We start from the raw sequence: 19125 nt of genomic DNA on the forward strand, positions 1-19125 counted from the left end.
TCATTACATTACACTTTAAAGAAACACTCATGCACAGTTTACAAACGGTAATTTCATTTTTTGACAAAAATTAGAGATCTTCATACTATTATTGATATTATTACATTTATAATTATATTTTAATTAAATTAATACAAATTTAAAAGTTATTTAATGTATGTAGGGCTCATTGAAAACGTGCTGCACGGTTGCGCATGCGCTTTGTTGAAACGAGTTTAGCACAGACTTGAAGCTCACATGGATGGCCTTTGCTTTTATACATTTATTATATGTTCTTGATCGCTTCTTTGTTCGAAAATAAGCGCATAATATACATTGTTGTTGGAAAAAAATGCATACATTTTTTTAAACTACATATTTCCTTTCTAAATTAACGTATAGTCTATCCAGATGCATTAGCAGTCTGCGCTAAGGCCGCAGTGCGTTATCATGTACCTCATAGTGCGCGTGCGCAACACAAGCACGACTAACTTGAAGCGCTAACACCGATTACACCGCACCACAACGAGGTTACAGCTATTCACGTACAATGGGGAAGAAGCAAAAAACCAAGGGAGATGACGGGTAAGCAAGGGAATCGGTGAATGCATTATATGGAATATGGCCGTTTAAAGCACAGCAACTGCGTTGTGTGTCATTTTTATTGGTGGGTTTCAGGAGATACACTGTTAGCACCTGGCTAGCCTCTGATGAGCATGAGTTCATGTGCTGCGGTAACTAGGCCCCTACCTTTATGCCGCTATACTGCTCATTTAAAGGGGAATTCCGCCCTAAAACGGAATTTAGGGTGTTTTTTCGTTGTTAACGAGTCAAACTTTCATTTAAAAGCATATTTATGACTAAAGAGCAACATTTAAGATATTTAAGATTTTCGTTTTCTGGTAAACTGGCCTTTGAATGGGAGTGAATAGGGCATGTCGATTGAGCGCACAAAATCTCTATTTTTACAACACTAAGGAGGCTCGACACAACGTGATACTTTACTCGAAGTATCACGTGGGTCTCTACACATGAACGCGAGCATTGAGAACATTGTTTGTGTACACAGATTTTAGTAAAAGCGAAAAGTTTGGAACAACTTACCGTGCTGTTAAACTGCGTCCCGCCGCCATCTTGCCAGTCATGAGAAATCGATCTCAGAATGCGACATAAGGAGGAAGGAGAGTAAAGATGGATAGCTCCTAAAGCATAGTTCCATATAAATGCACGGATAATTTGTTGTTTTGTCTCAAGTGGAAAACAATATTGACCTTGTAGTTGAAAAGTAGCGTCCTATGGAGTCCATTCAATCGCATTCTGAAATCGATTGCTCATGACTGGCAATATGGCGGCGGGACGCAGTTTAACAGCACGGTAAGTTGTTCCAAACTTTTCGCTTTTACTAAAATCTGTGTACACAAACAATGTTCTCAATGCTCGCGTTCATGTGTAGAGACCCACGTGATACTTCGAGTAAAGTATCACGTTGTGTCGAGCCTCCTTAGTGTTGTAAAAATAGAGATTTTGTGCGCTCAATCGACATGCCCTATTCACTCCCATTCAAAGGCCAGTTTACCAGAAAACGAAAATCTTAAATATCTTAAATGTTGCTCTTTAGTCATAAATATGCTTTTAAATGAAAGTTTGACTCGTTAACAACGAAAAAACACCCTAAATTCCGTTTTAGGGCGGAATTCCCCTTTAATGGAGGATTATATGCTGTTTATTGATAGACTTGAGATTAAGCCGATAGAGTGTTTTATACTACGCAATGGGTCCAGGATTTCGTTTTCAAGGGAGACATTTGGAGATACTGCGAGCTCCATTGAGTCACACCAGCTGTGTGCGTCAGATTAGTTGTAGTTCACATCTGCTGTCATATCAGACACTGTCCAAGCACAGAAGACCCTGATATTAAAGGTCTGTGGCTTTTGTATGGGTATCTGATCTCTCATGGCCTGACAGTGCAACCTCATCCCTTTTTATTGTGCAGCCAGACTGTTCCTAATTGTGTTCAGTAACATGTTCCTCAGTGACACTTGTTTTGTTAAAAAAAAATGTGTCAGGGAAATATACAACAAGTTATATAAATGGTTAAGTTCACTCAGGCCTGTGACAGTCTTTCTCCTTTTAAGCACATACACCTGCTGGTACTTTACTAATACTACTAAGAAGAATGGATGTTAAAATTGACTTTATGTATCATGATTTTGAACTACTTATAGTTTAACATGAATTAGTGGTTGACTGATATGGGTTTAAATGGTCAATACCAATGCCGTTGTCAGATATGAAGCAGATGTAACACAAGTTGTACAGAAATTATAATACTAATGTAATTACAGTAGATGAGTGACAGAGAAAAGTGGTAAAACTGAAACATTTATTGTGCATAATATTTAAGAGTTTTACCTTTTTAATATCTGAAAAAATTAACAACATTTGACACCTCATGGTACTGTTTAAATAAGACCTTGCTGCATGCGTAGTGTTATAACGTCACATGAAAAAGTGAATAATAATAATTAATAATTTGAATGTCAGTCAGCCATTGGCTTTATATCTGAGTGTCTTTTCATTAGGAACTAATTTAAGGAAAATAAAGATTTATGTGCTGATTAAAAAGATTTATTGGCCAATGCCAATAATAAATATCCAAATATCATTCAATATATATAGGCCATATTTCGGTCACTATAATGAATGATATATACACTTACGCATTGGAATATTTTGTTCGCCAAAATGGTATCGATTGTCAAAAAAATTTAAATAATTAATGACAGTAAATTCATGAGTTTACATCCCGACTAGATAGCAGTGAGGGTTGCACAATAAATGGCATGAGATTGTCATGCGCATCTCGTCAGTAAAGCTGATATGTCCAACGAAATTGCCCGATTGTCAGTGAACTACGGCTTTGTGTTGTAATTGCCGCTCCATTATCGCATGCAATTTATCATGCAGCCCTAATAACAGTCATCTTATCTCTAAACTTCAAAAGTAATTTAATATTATTGGGACACCCCTATGCGTGTTAGCTGCTTGTAATTGAGGATAAAAAAAGTATTGTTTTGTCTCTTGCTTTGGTGTACAAATTTGCCCACGCGGACAGTAGCGAAATGCATCGCATCACACCGTACCGCAACACATGTACAGTGATGCATACCATATCGGCAGATTCTTGCCGATACACAGACCTAATGAATTTGATTCAAATTGTGAGTTAAGGTTCACTCATCTTTCATGAAGAAGTCTTAAAAAATCCACTAGTCAAATATTAAGGTGACTTGTCTTGTACATTTTTAACACGAGTGGTTTATTTGTTTTGTTTAATAGGATGAAGCATGCTGTTTCTGTAGTAGGGATGCTCTGATCGATTGGCTGCAGATCGGTATCGGCCGATAATGGCATTAAATGACTCGATCGGTACTCGCTAAAATTGCAGATCTCATTAAAAGCCGACCTTTCTGTTTATCTTACGGTTCCTGAATGCGGCTGCAGTTAGAGAATTTTTACGCAGTGCGAGCATTTTTACGACCCGTTGCTCAGATTTGGATTTCTCGCTTTGTCTTTACAGAGATATGTGTATTTACTATGAGGACGCGCTCCGGTCCTAACAGCCAGACACATCTTCACATCCCCATCAGACAGCGTATACAACACATATCTATCACGGACAATTGCATCCTCATGCCAAAGATTGTTATTTGCATGAGTTTGTCAGTTTAAAACTTATATTTTCCTAACAGCTGCTCTTGTCTGCGTACACCCAACACAGCTGTCTGTCATCAGTGCACGTGAACAGAGCGATCTCTCTTACGTCTTAAAGCTACAGTAACCTAATTCATCTCTGAATAAAATCACTCTGCTCTTCACTGGAAAAACTGTTGTACTTCATACAAATGCATGTATATTTAATAAAAAAAAAATTACGAGACTGTGAAGTGTTTTATTTTCATTACTTTAACATAAGCCTTTTTAAAGTAATATTAAGTTTCTCTTTGCAGAAGAAATATTTGTTGTGCTAATTTATTTGATTCTTTATTAAAACAATAATATACCTTATTACTGCAATTAATATAACATCTGTGATCTTACTATATATAGAAAAATTTTACAGTTTACAATTTTTAACAGTTACAGTCATCAAAGCGTTTGCATATCAGATTGACGAATCGGCATTGGTATCTAGGGCTGGGTATCGATTCAGATGTTCCAGATCGATTTGATTTCGATTCACAAGCTATCAAATCGATTCGATTCCAATTCTCGATTAGTCTTTATACTCGATTCTCGATTCAACTCAATGAATATAGATTTAATACACATACTATATTAATAAAAAAGAACAGTGAACAGCAGTTTACAAGTGGGTAATTAATAAAAAGAAATTAAAAACCACAACACGTCTTGGTTGCGAAATCTAAAATGCTTCCATTCCTCCATTCAATGTTAGCGGAAATAAATATGAAAAAAATCGATTCTGCTCTTTGAGAATCGATTTTTAATCGACCACGTTTTAAAAAACGATTAATCGAAAAATCCATTTTTTTGCCCAGCCCTATTGGTATCGGCCAGTCACGAAGACAACAAATCGGTAAATTAATCGGTATCGGCTGCAAAAATCCTGATCGGAGCATCCCTATTCTGTAGTAATATTGAGGTCACTGAAGAAATTTGGGACAGGTTGTTCACTTGCTTTGACCCCTGCTGTTTTTTCTCTCTCTGAACTCAATTATAGCAGCTTGAATAGCTATATTTAGCATGTTTGATGCTGGGCAGATCAGATTGTGTTTGTTTGCTGGTTTTCTGGTTCATTGGAGGTGGTTAAGTTGATCAGTTGTCAAGTTGTCTTTGTTAACCTTTTTGGAGTTTAGTTTCTTGAACACTGCTTGATTGGTTGCTGTGGAGTTTCAGTGATTTCTCAAAGATCTTGACTTACTAGTATAGTAGTATAGTATTAAAATCACATTACAGTGCCCCCCCCAAAGCTACTGTATATAAGATCCTAGTTAAAATATAGCTAGATCAAAGAATTGTGAAACTTCTGAAGTTTTTTAGCATTAAGTACACATTCCTCCATCTCTCCAAGTCTTTCATCATCTGATCTGATCTATTTGCTGAGGGAAGCAAGCAGGTTCATATGTGTTGAGGGCCCGGCCCTGTGACCAGCCCCTTGAATGGGTGTTTTTCCTTTCTGATGCAACAGGCATGCAAGGAGGGTTTTAGGCTTCACTATATAAGCTGCACAAGTGTCTTTTCTCCTTATTGCTGTCTTTGACTCAACAGGTAAGCTTGATTGATATGTGATTTTATTCAGTCAATGGATAAGTTGATCACTTAGTTTGTCATTGTACACTCTAAAAAAAGATTAATCGTTAACTCCGCACTAGTCAAGAAAGTTGAAATGAATTGTATATTCAAGTTGATTCAACTTAAAACAACAAGGGATTTTTATTTACAGTGTACTTCGCAGTTCGCACGTCATTTGTGTATAATGGTAGTTTAGTAATAGTGTGATGTAAAGTGAATAATGGACATCCTGTTGTTGTTGTTGTCGTCCAATAGTGGCTCATTACTTGTCGATTCATTTCATGTTCTCTCTAAAGTTACGGTTTTGTAGGTGTGTTACTCACTTAGCTCACTTTCTATTTGTTTGGTTGGTTGTATGGTGTCCGTTTTGGTGCCCGAATCTTATTTGATTTCTTGTTGCTTGTAAAAACACACTGTTTTTCTTGCATGTACGCATCATATGCTGTGTAAGTCAACATCTAAAACAGAACTATTGTGTTATTTAAAATGTAAACATTTATCTGTGTCTGCTGTTAATAGTGCCAAAGACGACGCCGTTGACATTGACGCGCTTGCGGCTGAGATCGAGGGAGCGGGAGCGGCCAAGGAGCAGGGCAAAGCCAAGAACAAGAAGAAGAAAGGAAAGAAAGAGTTTAAGTAGGTCTTCAGCTCTCGACAAATAATCACACGAGCCTGAGATCTTCTCTCGCTGTAGAGCTTAAAGTGTATTGACATTACATTTGCCTTGCAGTGAGGACGACATCCTTAAGGAACTAGAGGAGCTGTCATTGGAAACCGAGGGAGGAAAGTCTAAAGAAGCAGCAAAAGAAACAGCAAAGGTATTGATTAAATGTAACTTTACATCCTAATATAATTAATAGCTTTGTGAAAGATGATAAATGCTAGCAATAAATAAAAAATGGTATTGGAACAAACTGCTAAATGCACTTTAGCTCATAACTCATCATCTCACACTCGTGGCGTGATCTTTATTGGTGGATCATAACATGGGCAATAAATTCCAGGAGTGACTGCTTTTTATTTGGTTAACCCATTACAAACTAGCAGCTACCTAGTAACCAACTGAACACCCCAGCAACATCTCAGCAGCTAGTTCCTTTAGGCACAGATTTACATCGGCAACAATCCAATCTCGTGCATCTCCACTTTCATTGGCCTTTAATGACTTTGCATGCTTTTTGTCTTAGGGATCCGATTCAGTCGAGGATGCTGAGCCTGAGCCCGTCCTGACCAAAGCAGACAAGAAAAAGGCCAAGAAAGGGAAAAAGGCTAACCTGGATGAGGATGAGGAGGGTAATGAAGATCAGAATCAAAACAACATGGAGAACGACCACAGGACGCAAGACAAAAAGACAATGGCGACTACCGATCCTCAAGGCCCTGCTTCTGACTCTGAGGACGAAGGCTCTCGGTCACGGCAGAAACCCAAAAACAAAAAGAAAGGGGGCCGAAAGGGCGCATCCGACTCAGAGGATAACGATGAAGATGGCGGTGCGAAAAAAGCCAGCGGAGGGGCGGACAACAAAGATGAATCGGACGATGATTCTCAAGCTGCGCGCAAAAAGAAGAAGGGAAAACCCAAAGCCAAACCAGACAGCGAGGATGAGGAGGAAGACTCGTCCTTTAAGATGAAGACGGCGGCGCAGAAGAAAGCGGAGAAAAAAGAGAGAGACCGGAAGAAGAAAGAGGAGGAGAGGGCCAAGCTGAAGGCCAAGAAGGAGAAAGAGGAAGAGGCTGCCAAAAAGGATCCGGGGAACCAAGCTTTAACAGAGAGCAAGACATTAGAGGTGACGGCGTCTGTGGAACAGGATACAGCTGATGTCCAGGAAGAAGGTGAGTACATTTGGCACCTCATGGTGAGGTTGCTGAATATTTTGAACATTTAAACTAGTGTTGACCTGTGTCAAAATTAAATTTCTCTCTACAGAGGAAGCCGAGGGTGACAAGAAGAAAAAAGACAAGAAGAAAAAGAAAGGAGAGAAAGAGAAAGAGGAGAAGAAAAAGGGGCCGAGCAAAGCAGCGGTGAGCGCCATGCGGGAGGCTCTGGCCAAAATGAAGGAGGAGGAGGAACGAGCCAAACGGGAAGAGGAGGAGAGACAGAGGCGACTGGAGGAACTGGAGGCCCAGAGGCTGGAGCAGGTCAGATGATGGAGAGCGTCTGTTTTTTCAGGTTATAAGAGGTTTTTTCGGTGTCCTCATATTTTTAAACGTCTCTACAGGAGCGTCTGGAGGCTGAGAGGAAAGAGAAGAAAAAACAGAAGGATAAAGAACGAAAAGAGAGGCTGAAGAAGGAAGGAAAACTGCTAACAAAGGCTCAGAAAGAAGCTCGAGCCAGAGCAGAAGCCACGCTGCGAGCATTGCAGGCTCAGGGTGAGAACAACACTCATGATAGTTTAGTTTAAAGGGACACTCATGTGACCTTTTAAGCACACGTGCTAAACTGTTTGCTTTAAATGCTTATATCTTCTGTATGCAAGTGTTGATTCATACCAGAATTGCTTTCTTGTCCTAATATTTTCCAAAAAAAAAAGATTTTATAAAGCCTTTATGTAGTCAAATATTTCTGTACTGTGATTCACTCATGAATCTTATAGTAGTTCAATGATTTCAGTTCCACCAAATATAAATTATTATAGGAAATAATTTGCTTTTTAAGATAATGCACACTATTCTTTAGAAAGATCTTTTTTCAAACCCATATTGCATGAGAACTACAACTTGCTTAATAACTTGGAACAGCACATTTTGCATATTTTTTCAAATTATTAAAGTATCTTTTAACATTTTTATTTCATTTAAATAGAATAAAATCCACACTGTCATATAACTGTTGAGGATAAAATAAAATTTGTAAACTTACTCACTGTATTGGAAAAATAAACAAAAATGGCATGTGCATAATAATTTGGAACGTGGTGTAATGTGTGTGGCAGATTATTGTTTAAAATGCCGCAAAAGTGTGCATTTCTCATATGTAACGCGTGACCTTTAGTGTGAGAATTTGTGGTTTTTATATATATATATATATATAACCACAAATTCTATACATACATATATATATATATATATATATATATATATAAAACCACAAATTTTATATATATATATATATATATAACCACAAATTATATATATATATATATATATAACCACAAATTATATAATATATATATATATATATATATATATATATATATATATATATATATATATATAAAACCACAAATTTTATATATATATATAAAACCACAAATTTTATATATATATATATATATATATATATATATAAAACCACAAATTTTATATATATATATATATATATATATATATATATATATATATATATATATATATATATATATATATATATATATATATATATATATATATATATATATATATATATATATATATATATATATATATATATATATAACCACAAATTATATATATATATATATATATAACCACAAATTATATAATATATATATATATATATATATATATATAAAATAGGGATGGGCACGAGTACTCGATTGCTCGAGTACTCGAACGTGGCATCGATGATCGATCACGAAAACGATGATCATGTGGGTGTATTTATTTATTTATTGTGGATATGGCGGCATTTGGGTGTCTGGTTAGCGTTACGAGCGCATGTGGTAGTAAAGACTGGGTCTGGAGATGCGTGTTTGACGTCGTGTCGAGCTACGCAGACCGACGTATGACATCAGTAGCATTACCATGCGTGATTCAAAAACAAACAGATTCCGCGCGACCGCGCATCAGCAACCCGCCGGTCTGCGTAATGCGCGGCAGCCCGCGAGCCCGCGAAGCCGGTCACACCTCACATCACGGAGGCACTATGGTTTAAAAGGATGCCGTGATCTTCGGAAATACAGTCAGTCAGTTGCAAAATGTACAGCGCCGTCAAAAGTTCAATGGGTTATCATCTCATATTTAAACATCAAATGTCAAGAGATACCAGAGAGCCATACGAGCATTTACATTACATCTTGACTGAGGTAAGAGGACGACACGACACAGCTAAATGCTAAAATGATAGCAAAACACTTAAAGCTGCTTAATGTTATGAAGCTTGTGCTTTGACTGGACGTTGGACGTGTTTAAAAGTGCGCTGTTTATGATGCACATCCACAAAGGGAGTTAAACTTTCTTTTTTTTAGATAACTTAGTTGAAAACTTAGTTGAAGTCTTGCATTTATGCAGATAGATGCACGTTGTACATTTATGTTGTATAAAGGCTTAATATTATGCAGAGCGCTTCGGTTTGTGTTTGTTAACCCTTTAGTTTCATTCCATCACGCAGCTTTTCCTGTTAGAGGTTTCTGTTAAAAACATTTAATTCATTAAAACTCCAGTATGTGTTCATTGTTCTGTCATAGTTTCTTCGAAATTAAGTTTTATTTGAGTGTTTTTCATAAAAATATTTTCATTTTCACCATGACGTGTACGCCCCGCCCCTTTGATTGCCCCGCCCCCAGTTAATCGAGTACTCGTTCTTCAGACCTATGGATTAATCGAAATGAAAAAATGACATAAATGCACATCCCTAATATAAAACCACAAATTTTATATATATATATATATATATATATAAGTAAAAATGTAAATTATTTGGCTTTGTTGTGCCAAGAATAAATTTTTCAGCTTTTTACCTTTTTAGTTTTTGTCATCATGGATATCTAATATATTGTTTTCTTCCCAGGTGTTGAAGTGCCATCCAAAGATGCAATGCCAAAGAAGAAGCCCGTTTACTCCGATAGGAGAAAAAAGAAGCCAACAGCACAAACCCCCGAAGGTTAGAAATGTCTTAAATTCTTTCTGTTGCACTGAACTTAGTTTATTGTTTGTGATCTACATGATTAAATCATTTTAATTGATTGCATGAGATCTCAACATGCTGTTTGTTTCTATTAGAAACTTCAGAGGTGACATCACCCCTGCCAGAGACACCTCAGCCAATCACAGCAGAGATGGAAGTGGACCAACCTAAAATGGAGCCAGGTAATGACTAATCACTGCTGAATTTACACAGAGATGCACAAACTTAAAATTGTGTCTGATGCAAAATTTTTAGGATTATCTTACTTAAAAGTGTTGCTAAAAAAGTTACCTGTTCATGAATTACCAGATTAAGACATGCCTCCCTTTTTAAAATCCTGACATTACATGAAAACCATGTACAGTACGTATAAATAAAAAAAATCTTGTTTGTTTCTCATCTTAGCAGTGAAGGAGCCAAAGGAGGAGAAGGAGGCAGCTGATTTGGACGACTGGGAGGCGATGGCCAGTGATGAGGAAAAAGGTCCATTAACTGTCCAGATAATACTGAGCAATAGTCTAGCTTATGATAATAACTCAGGAAAGAACTAGATGGTGTAAATAAAAATGTCCTAGTTTATCAGAGCGGCTGAATAATCAGACGTTTACTTTCTCTCACAGCGATGAAGAAGGTTCACATTGAGGTTAAAGAAACCACAACTGCTCCTCAGAAACCTGCTGAAGATCAAGAGAACGGCAGTGAGGAAGAGGATGACGAAGAAGAGGAGAATGAAGATGATGAGGAAGACGATGAAGGTGATGATGAAAGCGATGATGATGAGGAGGAGAAAGAGACCGGTAACAAGACGACACCGAACAAAGCAAGAAAAGAGCCGAGCTCAGAGTCGAGCAGCGACAGCGATTCAGATGACGATCGAACTAAAGAAGAGCGCCTTTACGACAAGGCCAAAAGACGCATAGAGGTACACAGACACTTAGTATTAGGCGTTTATTTTCCCTAGCAGTATACCAAAAAAACACTGCAATGGCTTGATTTGTTTTGTATTTAGAAACGAAGGCAGGAGAACCTAAAGAACATTAACTTGGACAAGCTCCGATCTCCTGTAGTTTGTGTACTGGGCCATGTGGACACAGGAAAAACTAAAATCCTGGATAAGGTATGAAAAGACCTACTGTAGACTGCAGGACCTACATTTCCAGATCAGATTTGTTGAGGGGTGTTCATATTAAATGTTTTTTTCTGCTCTACCCATCAGCTGAGGCACACACACGTCCAAGATGGTGAGGCTGGTGGTATCACACAGCAGATTGGAGCCACAAACGTTCCACTGGAAACTATAATGGAACAAACCAAGATGGTTAAAAACGTAAGTGTAACCTTTAACACAAGACCTTATTTTTTTATATTCTTTAAAGGTTATTTATAAATGTGTGTTTATGTCAGTTTGATAAGGAGAACGTGAAGATTCCTGGAATGCTCATTATTGACACTCCCGGACACGAGTCCTTCAGGTACGAACCAAATTTGCATGAATGAAACGTGAACTTTTAGCATACCGGTGCGTTTTTAATGTTGTGTGTCTACTGCCGTTCTCCATTTCAGTAACTTGAGGAACAGAGGAAGTTCTCTGTGTGACATTGCCATCCTGGTTGTGGACATCATGCATGGTCTAGAGCCACAGACGCTGGAGTCCATCAATCTGCTGAAGGAGAAGAAATGTCCTTTTATTGTAGCCCTTAACAAGGTACATTTTTATATGTTCATTTAGTGAAAACTTATCCAAAGTGACCTACATTTAAGATTTTTCTTTAAAGGGGTCATATAATGAGATTTTTTTTAAAGATGTAAAATAAGTCTTTGGTGTACCCAGGGTGCAGTTGTGAAGTTTTTGCTTAAAATACCCCACAGATAATTTATTATTCACTCAAAAATTTAAACTCACTAACTTTTTTCCTACAATGCAAGTCAATGGGGCTTCTGATCGATTTAGTTACAAACATTCCTCAAGATATTGTTTTTCGTGTTCATCTGAATAAAGGTATATAATAACATGAGAGTGAATAAATTCGACATTACATCGATTTAATTTTGGGGTGAACTATACAGTATACAAAGCTACCAGATATTGAATTCTGCAGTAGTAGGATTGAGCGATATTTGTGCAAAAGTACCAGTGCAAAAAATTTTGTTAAATGTATTAATAAAAAGATTTTGCAAATGCAGCACAAAATTTAGCTGTATGTTGCCATTACAATCAATCTACGTTCAAATAATGTATGATACAAGACCTCAAACTTGCCTTGATGATTTAACATGGTCAACACTAAATATAAGTGATAACAACAAATATATATGTAGTGATTGCTTTATATGCATCTATCTCAGATTGATCGTCTGTATGACTGGAAGAAAGGTCCGGAAACAGACGTGGTGACCACCCTAAAGAAACAGAAAAAGAACACCAAGGATGAGTTTGATGAGAGGGCCAAATCCATCATCGTTGAGTTTGCTCAGCAGGTCTGTCTGCTTAACTTTTTCCTGCTATAGTGAATGTTAGCACAGTCCTTTTAAAGGAAAACACCACCGTTTTTTAATATTTTACTATGTTCTTACCTCAACTTAGATGAGTTAATACATCCTTATCTTTTTTTAATGCGTGCACTTTTAGTCTTTGTACAGCGCTTCGTGAATGTGTTAGCATTTAGCCTAGCCCCATTAATTCCTATGGCTCCAAACAAAAGTTTTATTTTGTGCCACCATACTTACTCGTATAACTCCTCATGTAACAGTCTTTAAATAGGGAAGACATGGAAGTGTTTGGTGGCTTCTAAATTCATCTCTGTTTGGATCCTAAGGAATGAATGGGGCTAGGCTAAATGCTAACACATTCACGACGCGCTGTACAAAGATTAAGTGCACGCATTGAAAAAAGATAGGTTTGTATTAATTTGTCTAAGTTGAGGTAAGAACATAGTCAAATATTGAAAAACGGTGGTGTTTTCCTTTAAGGAAGTCGTGTCACTCCACTGCCATATTTGCAACACCTCCCAGGTCTTCTTAGGATGCATTTTCCGTGTATTTTCCGTAATCTCTTTGTGAAAAGGGCTATTGAGATGTTCTTTTAGGGGAGGTTAACCTTAATCTTATCCTGGCTAGAAAGCAGACTCAAAAGTGAGTGTCATGCTCAACAGTCCTGAAATATATAATAATTTTTCACCATCCATTTCCTAATAGATTTAAAGTCTTAGCCTACATTTTTATAAAAGTTGCATTGTGTGGTTTCCTGTTGACTTAAACACATTTAAACGTCATTTTGTATACAACTATACCGTTTTTTTTTTACCCACAGGGTCTCAACGCCGCCTTGTTTTATGAGAATAAAGATCCACGTACGTTTGTGTCCCTGGTTCCCACTTCAGCCCACTCGGGTGATGGGATGGGGAACCTCATTGCCCTGCTGGTTGAGCTTACTCAGACTATGCTTGCCCGCAGATTGGCCCATTGTGATGAACTCCGGGCCCAGGTCATGGAGGTAAGGGGTCAAAGGTCAAGCTGTCATATGTAGTCTAATAGAACCAGCTAAGATCCTTTAACAATGTCAGCATTTTGGGTTTTTGCAACTAATAATAATGTTTTTTTCCACTGTTGTCCTGCTTGGAATATCGAATAGCAATCAATTTGAGTTTACATGGAAAGTTTACTCTGTCATACTTTCTAATATTGCCTCTGCTGTCCACCTGCTTTATCTCAGGTCAAAGCTCTACCCGGCATGGGCACGACGATAGATGTCATATTGATCAACGGCTGTCTGCGGGAAGGGGAGACTATTCTAGTTCCCGGTGTGGATGGACCAATCGTCACTCAGATCAGAGGGTTGCTCCTCCCACCACCACTCAAAGAGCTCAGAGTGAAGGTCACATGCACTCTTTTTTTAAGGGATTAAAGTGATATGTTTTGTTTGAAAGAAATTATCTTACAAAATAAAGTTTGATGTGTTTTTGTTCCGTTTACAGAATCAGTACGAAAAGCATAAGGAGGTGTCTACGGCTCAGGGAGTTAAGATCCTGGGGAAAGATCTGGAGAAAACATTGGCAGGTCTGCCCCTCCTCGTTGCCCATAAAGAAGATGAAATACCAGTGCTGAGGGTATCCTGACCTTTACAAACTTATCACAGTCCATCATATTTATTATTATAAGTTAGCACATTAATATCACAAAACAGGCTGTCATAGCTGATGACCTTTCTTGGTTGATGTGTGTGTAGGACGAGTTAATCCGCGAGCTGAAGCAGACTCTGAACTCCATCAAGCTGGAGGAGAAGGGTGTGTACGTGCAGGCATCCACCCTCGGTTCCTTGGAGGCTCTGCTGGAGTTTTTGCGTTCATCTAAAGTGCCTGTAAGCTCTTAGTAATCTCATACAAACTCACATTAATGCTTAAAGGTGCAGTGTGTAACTTTTAGGTGGATCTCTTGACAGAAATGCAATATAATATACATATCTATATTTTCAGTGGTTTATAAAGACCTTACTTAATGATCTGTTAAGCTGTTATTACCTTAGAATGAGACATTTTTATTTACGTACACCGTGGGTTCCCTTACATGGAAGTCGCCATTTTGTGTTAACATGTTTCTACAGTAGCCCTAAACAGACAAACCGCTCTACAAAGCATGTTTCGTCACTATGTGGTCTCAGACGACGACATGTTTGTCCTGTGGTGGCTACCGTAGATTCTCTGTTTCTCGTAAGGGAGAGGTGAGCTGTAGACTGAGCCGTTGGTTGCAATTCACAATCTCACCACTAGATGCTGCTCAAATTTACACACTGCACCTTTAAACATATAGGAGTAATTCAACTTAGTACCAGGAGCTCATGGATAACATGCTATAAAACTCCATGCTTGGTTAGGCTCTTTAAGAAGCACGTCATGCTGTCATTGGTCTTTTTCTGTACTTTTTTACTGTACTACTCTGTTTTTTTCAGTACGCTGGCATCAATATTGGTCCTGTCCACAAGAAAGATGTCATGAAAGCGTCCACTATGCTGGAGCACGATCCACAGTATGTTTGTTTTTGTGTTTTGACTGATGAACCAAGTGTCATTATATAGGACTGTGTCATCTTTCTAAGCTTGTTATCTGTCTTCCTATAGGTATGCAGTGATCCTGGCATTCGATGTAAAAATAGAGAGAGATTCTCAGGAGATGGCTGACAGTGTTGGTGTGCGCATTTTCAGCGCCGAGATCATCTACCATCTGTTTGACGCCTTCACAAAGTACAGAGAAGACTACAAGAAACAGAAGCAAGATGAATTCAAGTGTGTTTTTTTACATGGATATACATTTTGCATAGTTTTTTTATGTGGTTTATCAATGCCATCAAAGTATTATTTAGTTTTTGTTTGTCTGTTGATCACGAAGTACAAAGTAGATGAGGAAAACTAGGATTCCGTGTACGTGCGCCCCCATTGTTGTTTACAGTGCGTGAAATGGTGCGCTGTGATTGGCTGAGTGAATTTATTGCATTCTGCAGAAAAGGAGGACTGGCGTTTATCGCGTTGTGGGAAAAAAGGCAGAAAAGATGACAGAATAACACAGCGGATATTGGATTTTGCGTAAAATTAAGAATTTACTTTTTAATATTGATCTCACACAATACTGATTTTGGCGGTAACTCTTTTTTTTTTAAATGCCGTTTATCGTGTTTCGGAACCAAACTCTTCATTTGATAAACATATGTAACAAGCATTTGGTTAATATCATCTATTTTTTGACAGCAACTTTTCCATCTTAAACTCTTGATGTGTAGTCTTATTCTTGTATGTGAAATTCTGTCTCTCTCTCCGTCAGGCACATAGCCGTGTTCCCATGTAAGCTGCGTATATTGCCCCAGTTCATCTTTAACTCCAGAGATCCCATTGTCATGGGCATCAATGTGGATGCTGGAGTACTAAGAACAGGCACTCCACTGTGTGTACCCAGCAAAGGGGTAAGATGATTGAATTTACCCAATCACTTGAAAAGACCACGTTGTAGAGTTTTCTAAAATGTTTTCTTTCTTAGTTTGTAGATATTGGAATAGTGACCAGCATTGAAATAAATCACAAGTCTGTCGAGAGCGCCAAGAAAGGACAGGAGATCTGCGTGAAAATAGAGCCAATTCCTGGAGAAGCACCCAAGATGTACGGCCGACACTTTGAAGCTACCGATATCATCGTGAGCAAGGTATGAAGCTTGACACTTATGGGTGATTTATAGTCGTGCGTAGGTCCTACGGCGTAGGTTCCGTGTCGGTTTTCATTTATACTTTTGCGTCGTCGTCCGCGTCGACATACAAACACACGCGCGACCGCTGGTAGGCAGTATCCACGCATGTAACCACAGTAGCAGCACAAACGTGAAAGAAGAAGCAGCTTAGCAAGTTAACCCACAAACGTGAAACAGCAACTTATAATTTGAGAAGACCAGCAATGATGGAAGTAAATAAACAGCGACTTTTGATGCAGTTTGAGTTAAATCACTCCTCAACTTGGCTCATCTTTGTTTTCACCGTCACAAACGGAAATACCTATGACGCAGTTTTTTACCTGACGGGAAGGGTTCTGGTGGACCAATCACAGCGCTTGCGGTCCGCGTAGATCTGACGCGCTGTTATATTTTTTGTGAGGTGCGCGTCAGGCTACGCACAGGCCACGGATAGGTTACGCCGTAGAACCTACGCACGACTATAAATCGCCCTTTACTTACAAAGCGACTTGCCGTACATTAAAAGGATATGATTTATTGGTCATGTGACTTTGGCATTGTTAGCGCCAAAAGCACTATGCATGCTTCCTCTTATCAAACTATCATCTTTTTATTTTTTGCAGATCAACCGTCAGTCAATCGACGCTCTGAAGAACTGGTTCAGAGATGAGATGCAGAAATCAGACTGGCAATTAATCATGGAACTAAAGAAAACATTTGAAATCATCTGAACGCAGCGGCGACAGATACTGATATCAGATCTCAAATGACCCCCCCACGCACATACAAACACTATACGCCACACTCTCCTGAAGATCACCTTTGATCGTGGAGTCATCAGTGTTGCTCATACATCTCAAGACCATTTTACAGACAGACACAACCTTGTGCAATCCTGTATCGAGGACTGTTTTTCGTGTGCGTCCAGGGGTGAATACTCAACTCCGCCCCCTTTTCCCCTTCAACTCTTATTTTGAGTGAGGGAGTGTTGGTGGAGATAAAAAGAGAAAAAAGTGAAAAAAAGAAAAAAAAATGTTTTTCTGTGAGAAACTGAATACTTATTCCACTGTTTTAAACAGTGACAAATGTTAGAAAATCCTAGACAACCTTTACAACTATTCCAAACGTGCCTGTTCGTTCTTTCTGATCAGTCAAGTTTTTTCATTTCATCAATTCAACCCGTAAGATTAGATGAACTTCTGATTTGGGCCTAAAGTCTGGTCTTCGATTTAAGCTTTGGTTTAAATCTAAGGGTACGAAGTGCCGCCAGTGTGCGATACACATGACTGCTCAGATGCTGAGATTTTAGATTATTACCTTGTCAGTATTTCATATGCCTTTTTTCTTTTTTTAAGTAGACCCAACCTTATCCTCTCAGCCAGACTCTCTTTCTCAAGTTTCTTTGTGCCCTTCACCCAAAGTTAGTAAAAGTCATTCTTGACTCATTTTCAATCTGAAATGTCAAATAAATTGGTAAATGAAAATCAATATAAAATAAAGAGATGGGCTATTTATAAACACTGTTCTGAAGGGTTTTTATTTTAATTTTGGTAATAATATAAAACGCTTGGGTGAATCCATAGGGTGAATCATATAGAACATTTTTGGATCATTTGTGCATTATCATTACGTCGTTAAAATTCTGTCCCTCATATTGTTTCAAACCTGTAAAAATGTCTTTGTTCTGCTAAACACAATTGACGACTTCAAAACGGTTTGATTATAAACACTGCGAAAAATATATTTATGTTCAGCAGAACGAAGAAATGTTATACAGGTTTGAAAGAAAAAAATTCATTTTTGGGGTAAACTATCCCTTTAATTGCAAAAATGTGTAATGGTCTCAGAATGGGACCATTTATTAATGCAGAATATATACTTTTATTGTTATAGGCTGAAATATCACTCAGACATGTCTTTACTTCCCTGGTTCTATTAAATAAGATCTACAGCAATGTTTTACACATGTCCTTCATGCTTTTCAAGGCAGAGATTAAACTTTCCTCTGGAAAAATGGTTTGGGAACATGGTTTTTATGTTCATTTTGAAAGTAGCAGTAATAAATCACTGGTTATAAAATTTAAAGTTCTTGTTTTTAAAGAAAGTTAAAATATATACAGTCCCTTTTGACTAAACATTTATTTTATTTCTGGTTTTTGACTCAAGTTTTTAAGTTGTCATTTTATAACTTTGTCTAAAAAACTGATCAACATCTGTAACAAATAATGCACAGCCAACTGGTCATTATTATAAAAAGCTTTTGGCCAAATTTGCTTCTCAGAAAATATACTTTGTTTATCTCATAAAAATCATATATAGGTTTGGGAAAGCATGATGGTGACCGAGTTAACATTTTTTAGTGTGACCTTCATTAATAACTCGTGTGGCATGGAAATCCGACAGGGGTCGCTAGATACCCACATGAAAACATGCTGTATTTACTCGGGTAAATTGTAATATATTGTATACTTTATTGATGTAAACTACAGTATTTCGTATTATCTATAGTGAATTGATAGACTGTTATAAATTGCTAATAAAAATACTTAAAATGTACTATGGTAAGGTTAGAAAATATTACAGTAAATATTAAAGTATACTGCAGTATTATTTCAGGTAGTGGGGATGTGGGATATTGATTTTTTTCCTCAAATTAATTTAAATTTTTATTAAAATATATTTTAAAATATATAAACAACAACAATTTGTCAAAGTAAAGTAAATCTAAGCGAATCTAATTTAAAGCAAACAACTTCTATGTATAGGCCTATATCACGA

The 19125-nt window shown here is 37.6% G+C and overlaps 1 protein-coding gene across 2 annotated transcripts; it reads left to right on the plus strand.

Annotated features, from left to right (window-relative positions):
* Positions 1 to 449: 449 nt before the first annotated feature.
* LOC135785862 (eukaryotic translation initiation factor 5B-like) lies at positions 450 to 18573 on the plus strand. Of its 2 annotated transcripts, none has more exons than XM_065295460.2 (24): positions 450 to 564; positions 5815 to 5931; positions 6026 to 6113; positions 6483 to 7128; positions 7223 to 7434; positions 7515 to 7665; positions 10025 to 10117; positions 10237 to 10323; positions 10547 to 10624; positions 10762 to 11063; positions 11151 to 11258; positions 11358 to 11468; positions 11546 to 11613; positions 11705 to 11846; positions 12488 to 12619; positions 13452 to 13634; positions 13854 to 14015; positions 14116 to 14247; positions 14367 to 14498; positions 15087 to 15163; positions 15255 to 15419; positions 15952 to 16090; positions 16165 to 16326; positions 16971 to 18573. In XM_065295460.2, the coding sequence occupies exons 1-24, from the start codon at positions 530 to 532 to the stop codon at positions 17076 to 17078; spliced, it is 3630 nt and encodes a 1209-aa protein (XP_065151532.1). In that variant the 5' UTR covers positions 450 to 529; the 3' UTR covers positions 17079 to 18573. The 2 variants fall into 2 exon arrangements, with proteins under 2 accessions (XP_065151532.1, XP_065151533.1); XM_065295461.2 differs by having other exon boundaries at positions 10550 to 10624.
* Positions 18574 to 19125: the final 552 nt, after the last annotated feature.

This window comes from Paramisgurnus dabryanus, chromosome 4, assembly GCF_030506205.2.
Source record: "Paramisgurnus dabryanus chromosome 4, PD_genome_1.1, whole genome shotgun sequence".
Classification (NCBI taxonomy): Eukaryota; Metazoa; Chordata; class Actinopteri; order Cypriniformes; family Cobitidae; genus Paramisgurnus; species Paramisgurnus dabryanus.

What these genes read in the sequence shown, in the direction of transcription:
- LOC135785862 (XM_065295460.2), top strand. Translation starts at nt 530, where the DNA reads ATGGGGAAGAAGCAAAAAACCAAGGGAGATGACGG. An exon ending in GGCCAGTGATGAGGAAAAAG is followed by an intron (nt 10,625 to 10,761) that starts GTCCATTAACTG and finishes TTTCTCTCACAG; the next exon opens with CGATGAAGAAGGTTCACATT. An exon ending in AAACCAAGATGGTTAAAAAC is followed by an intron (nt 11,469 to 11,545) that starts GTAAGTGTAACC and finishes TGTTTATGTCAG; the next exon opens with TTTGATAAGGAGAACGTGAA.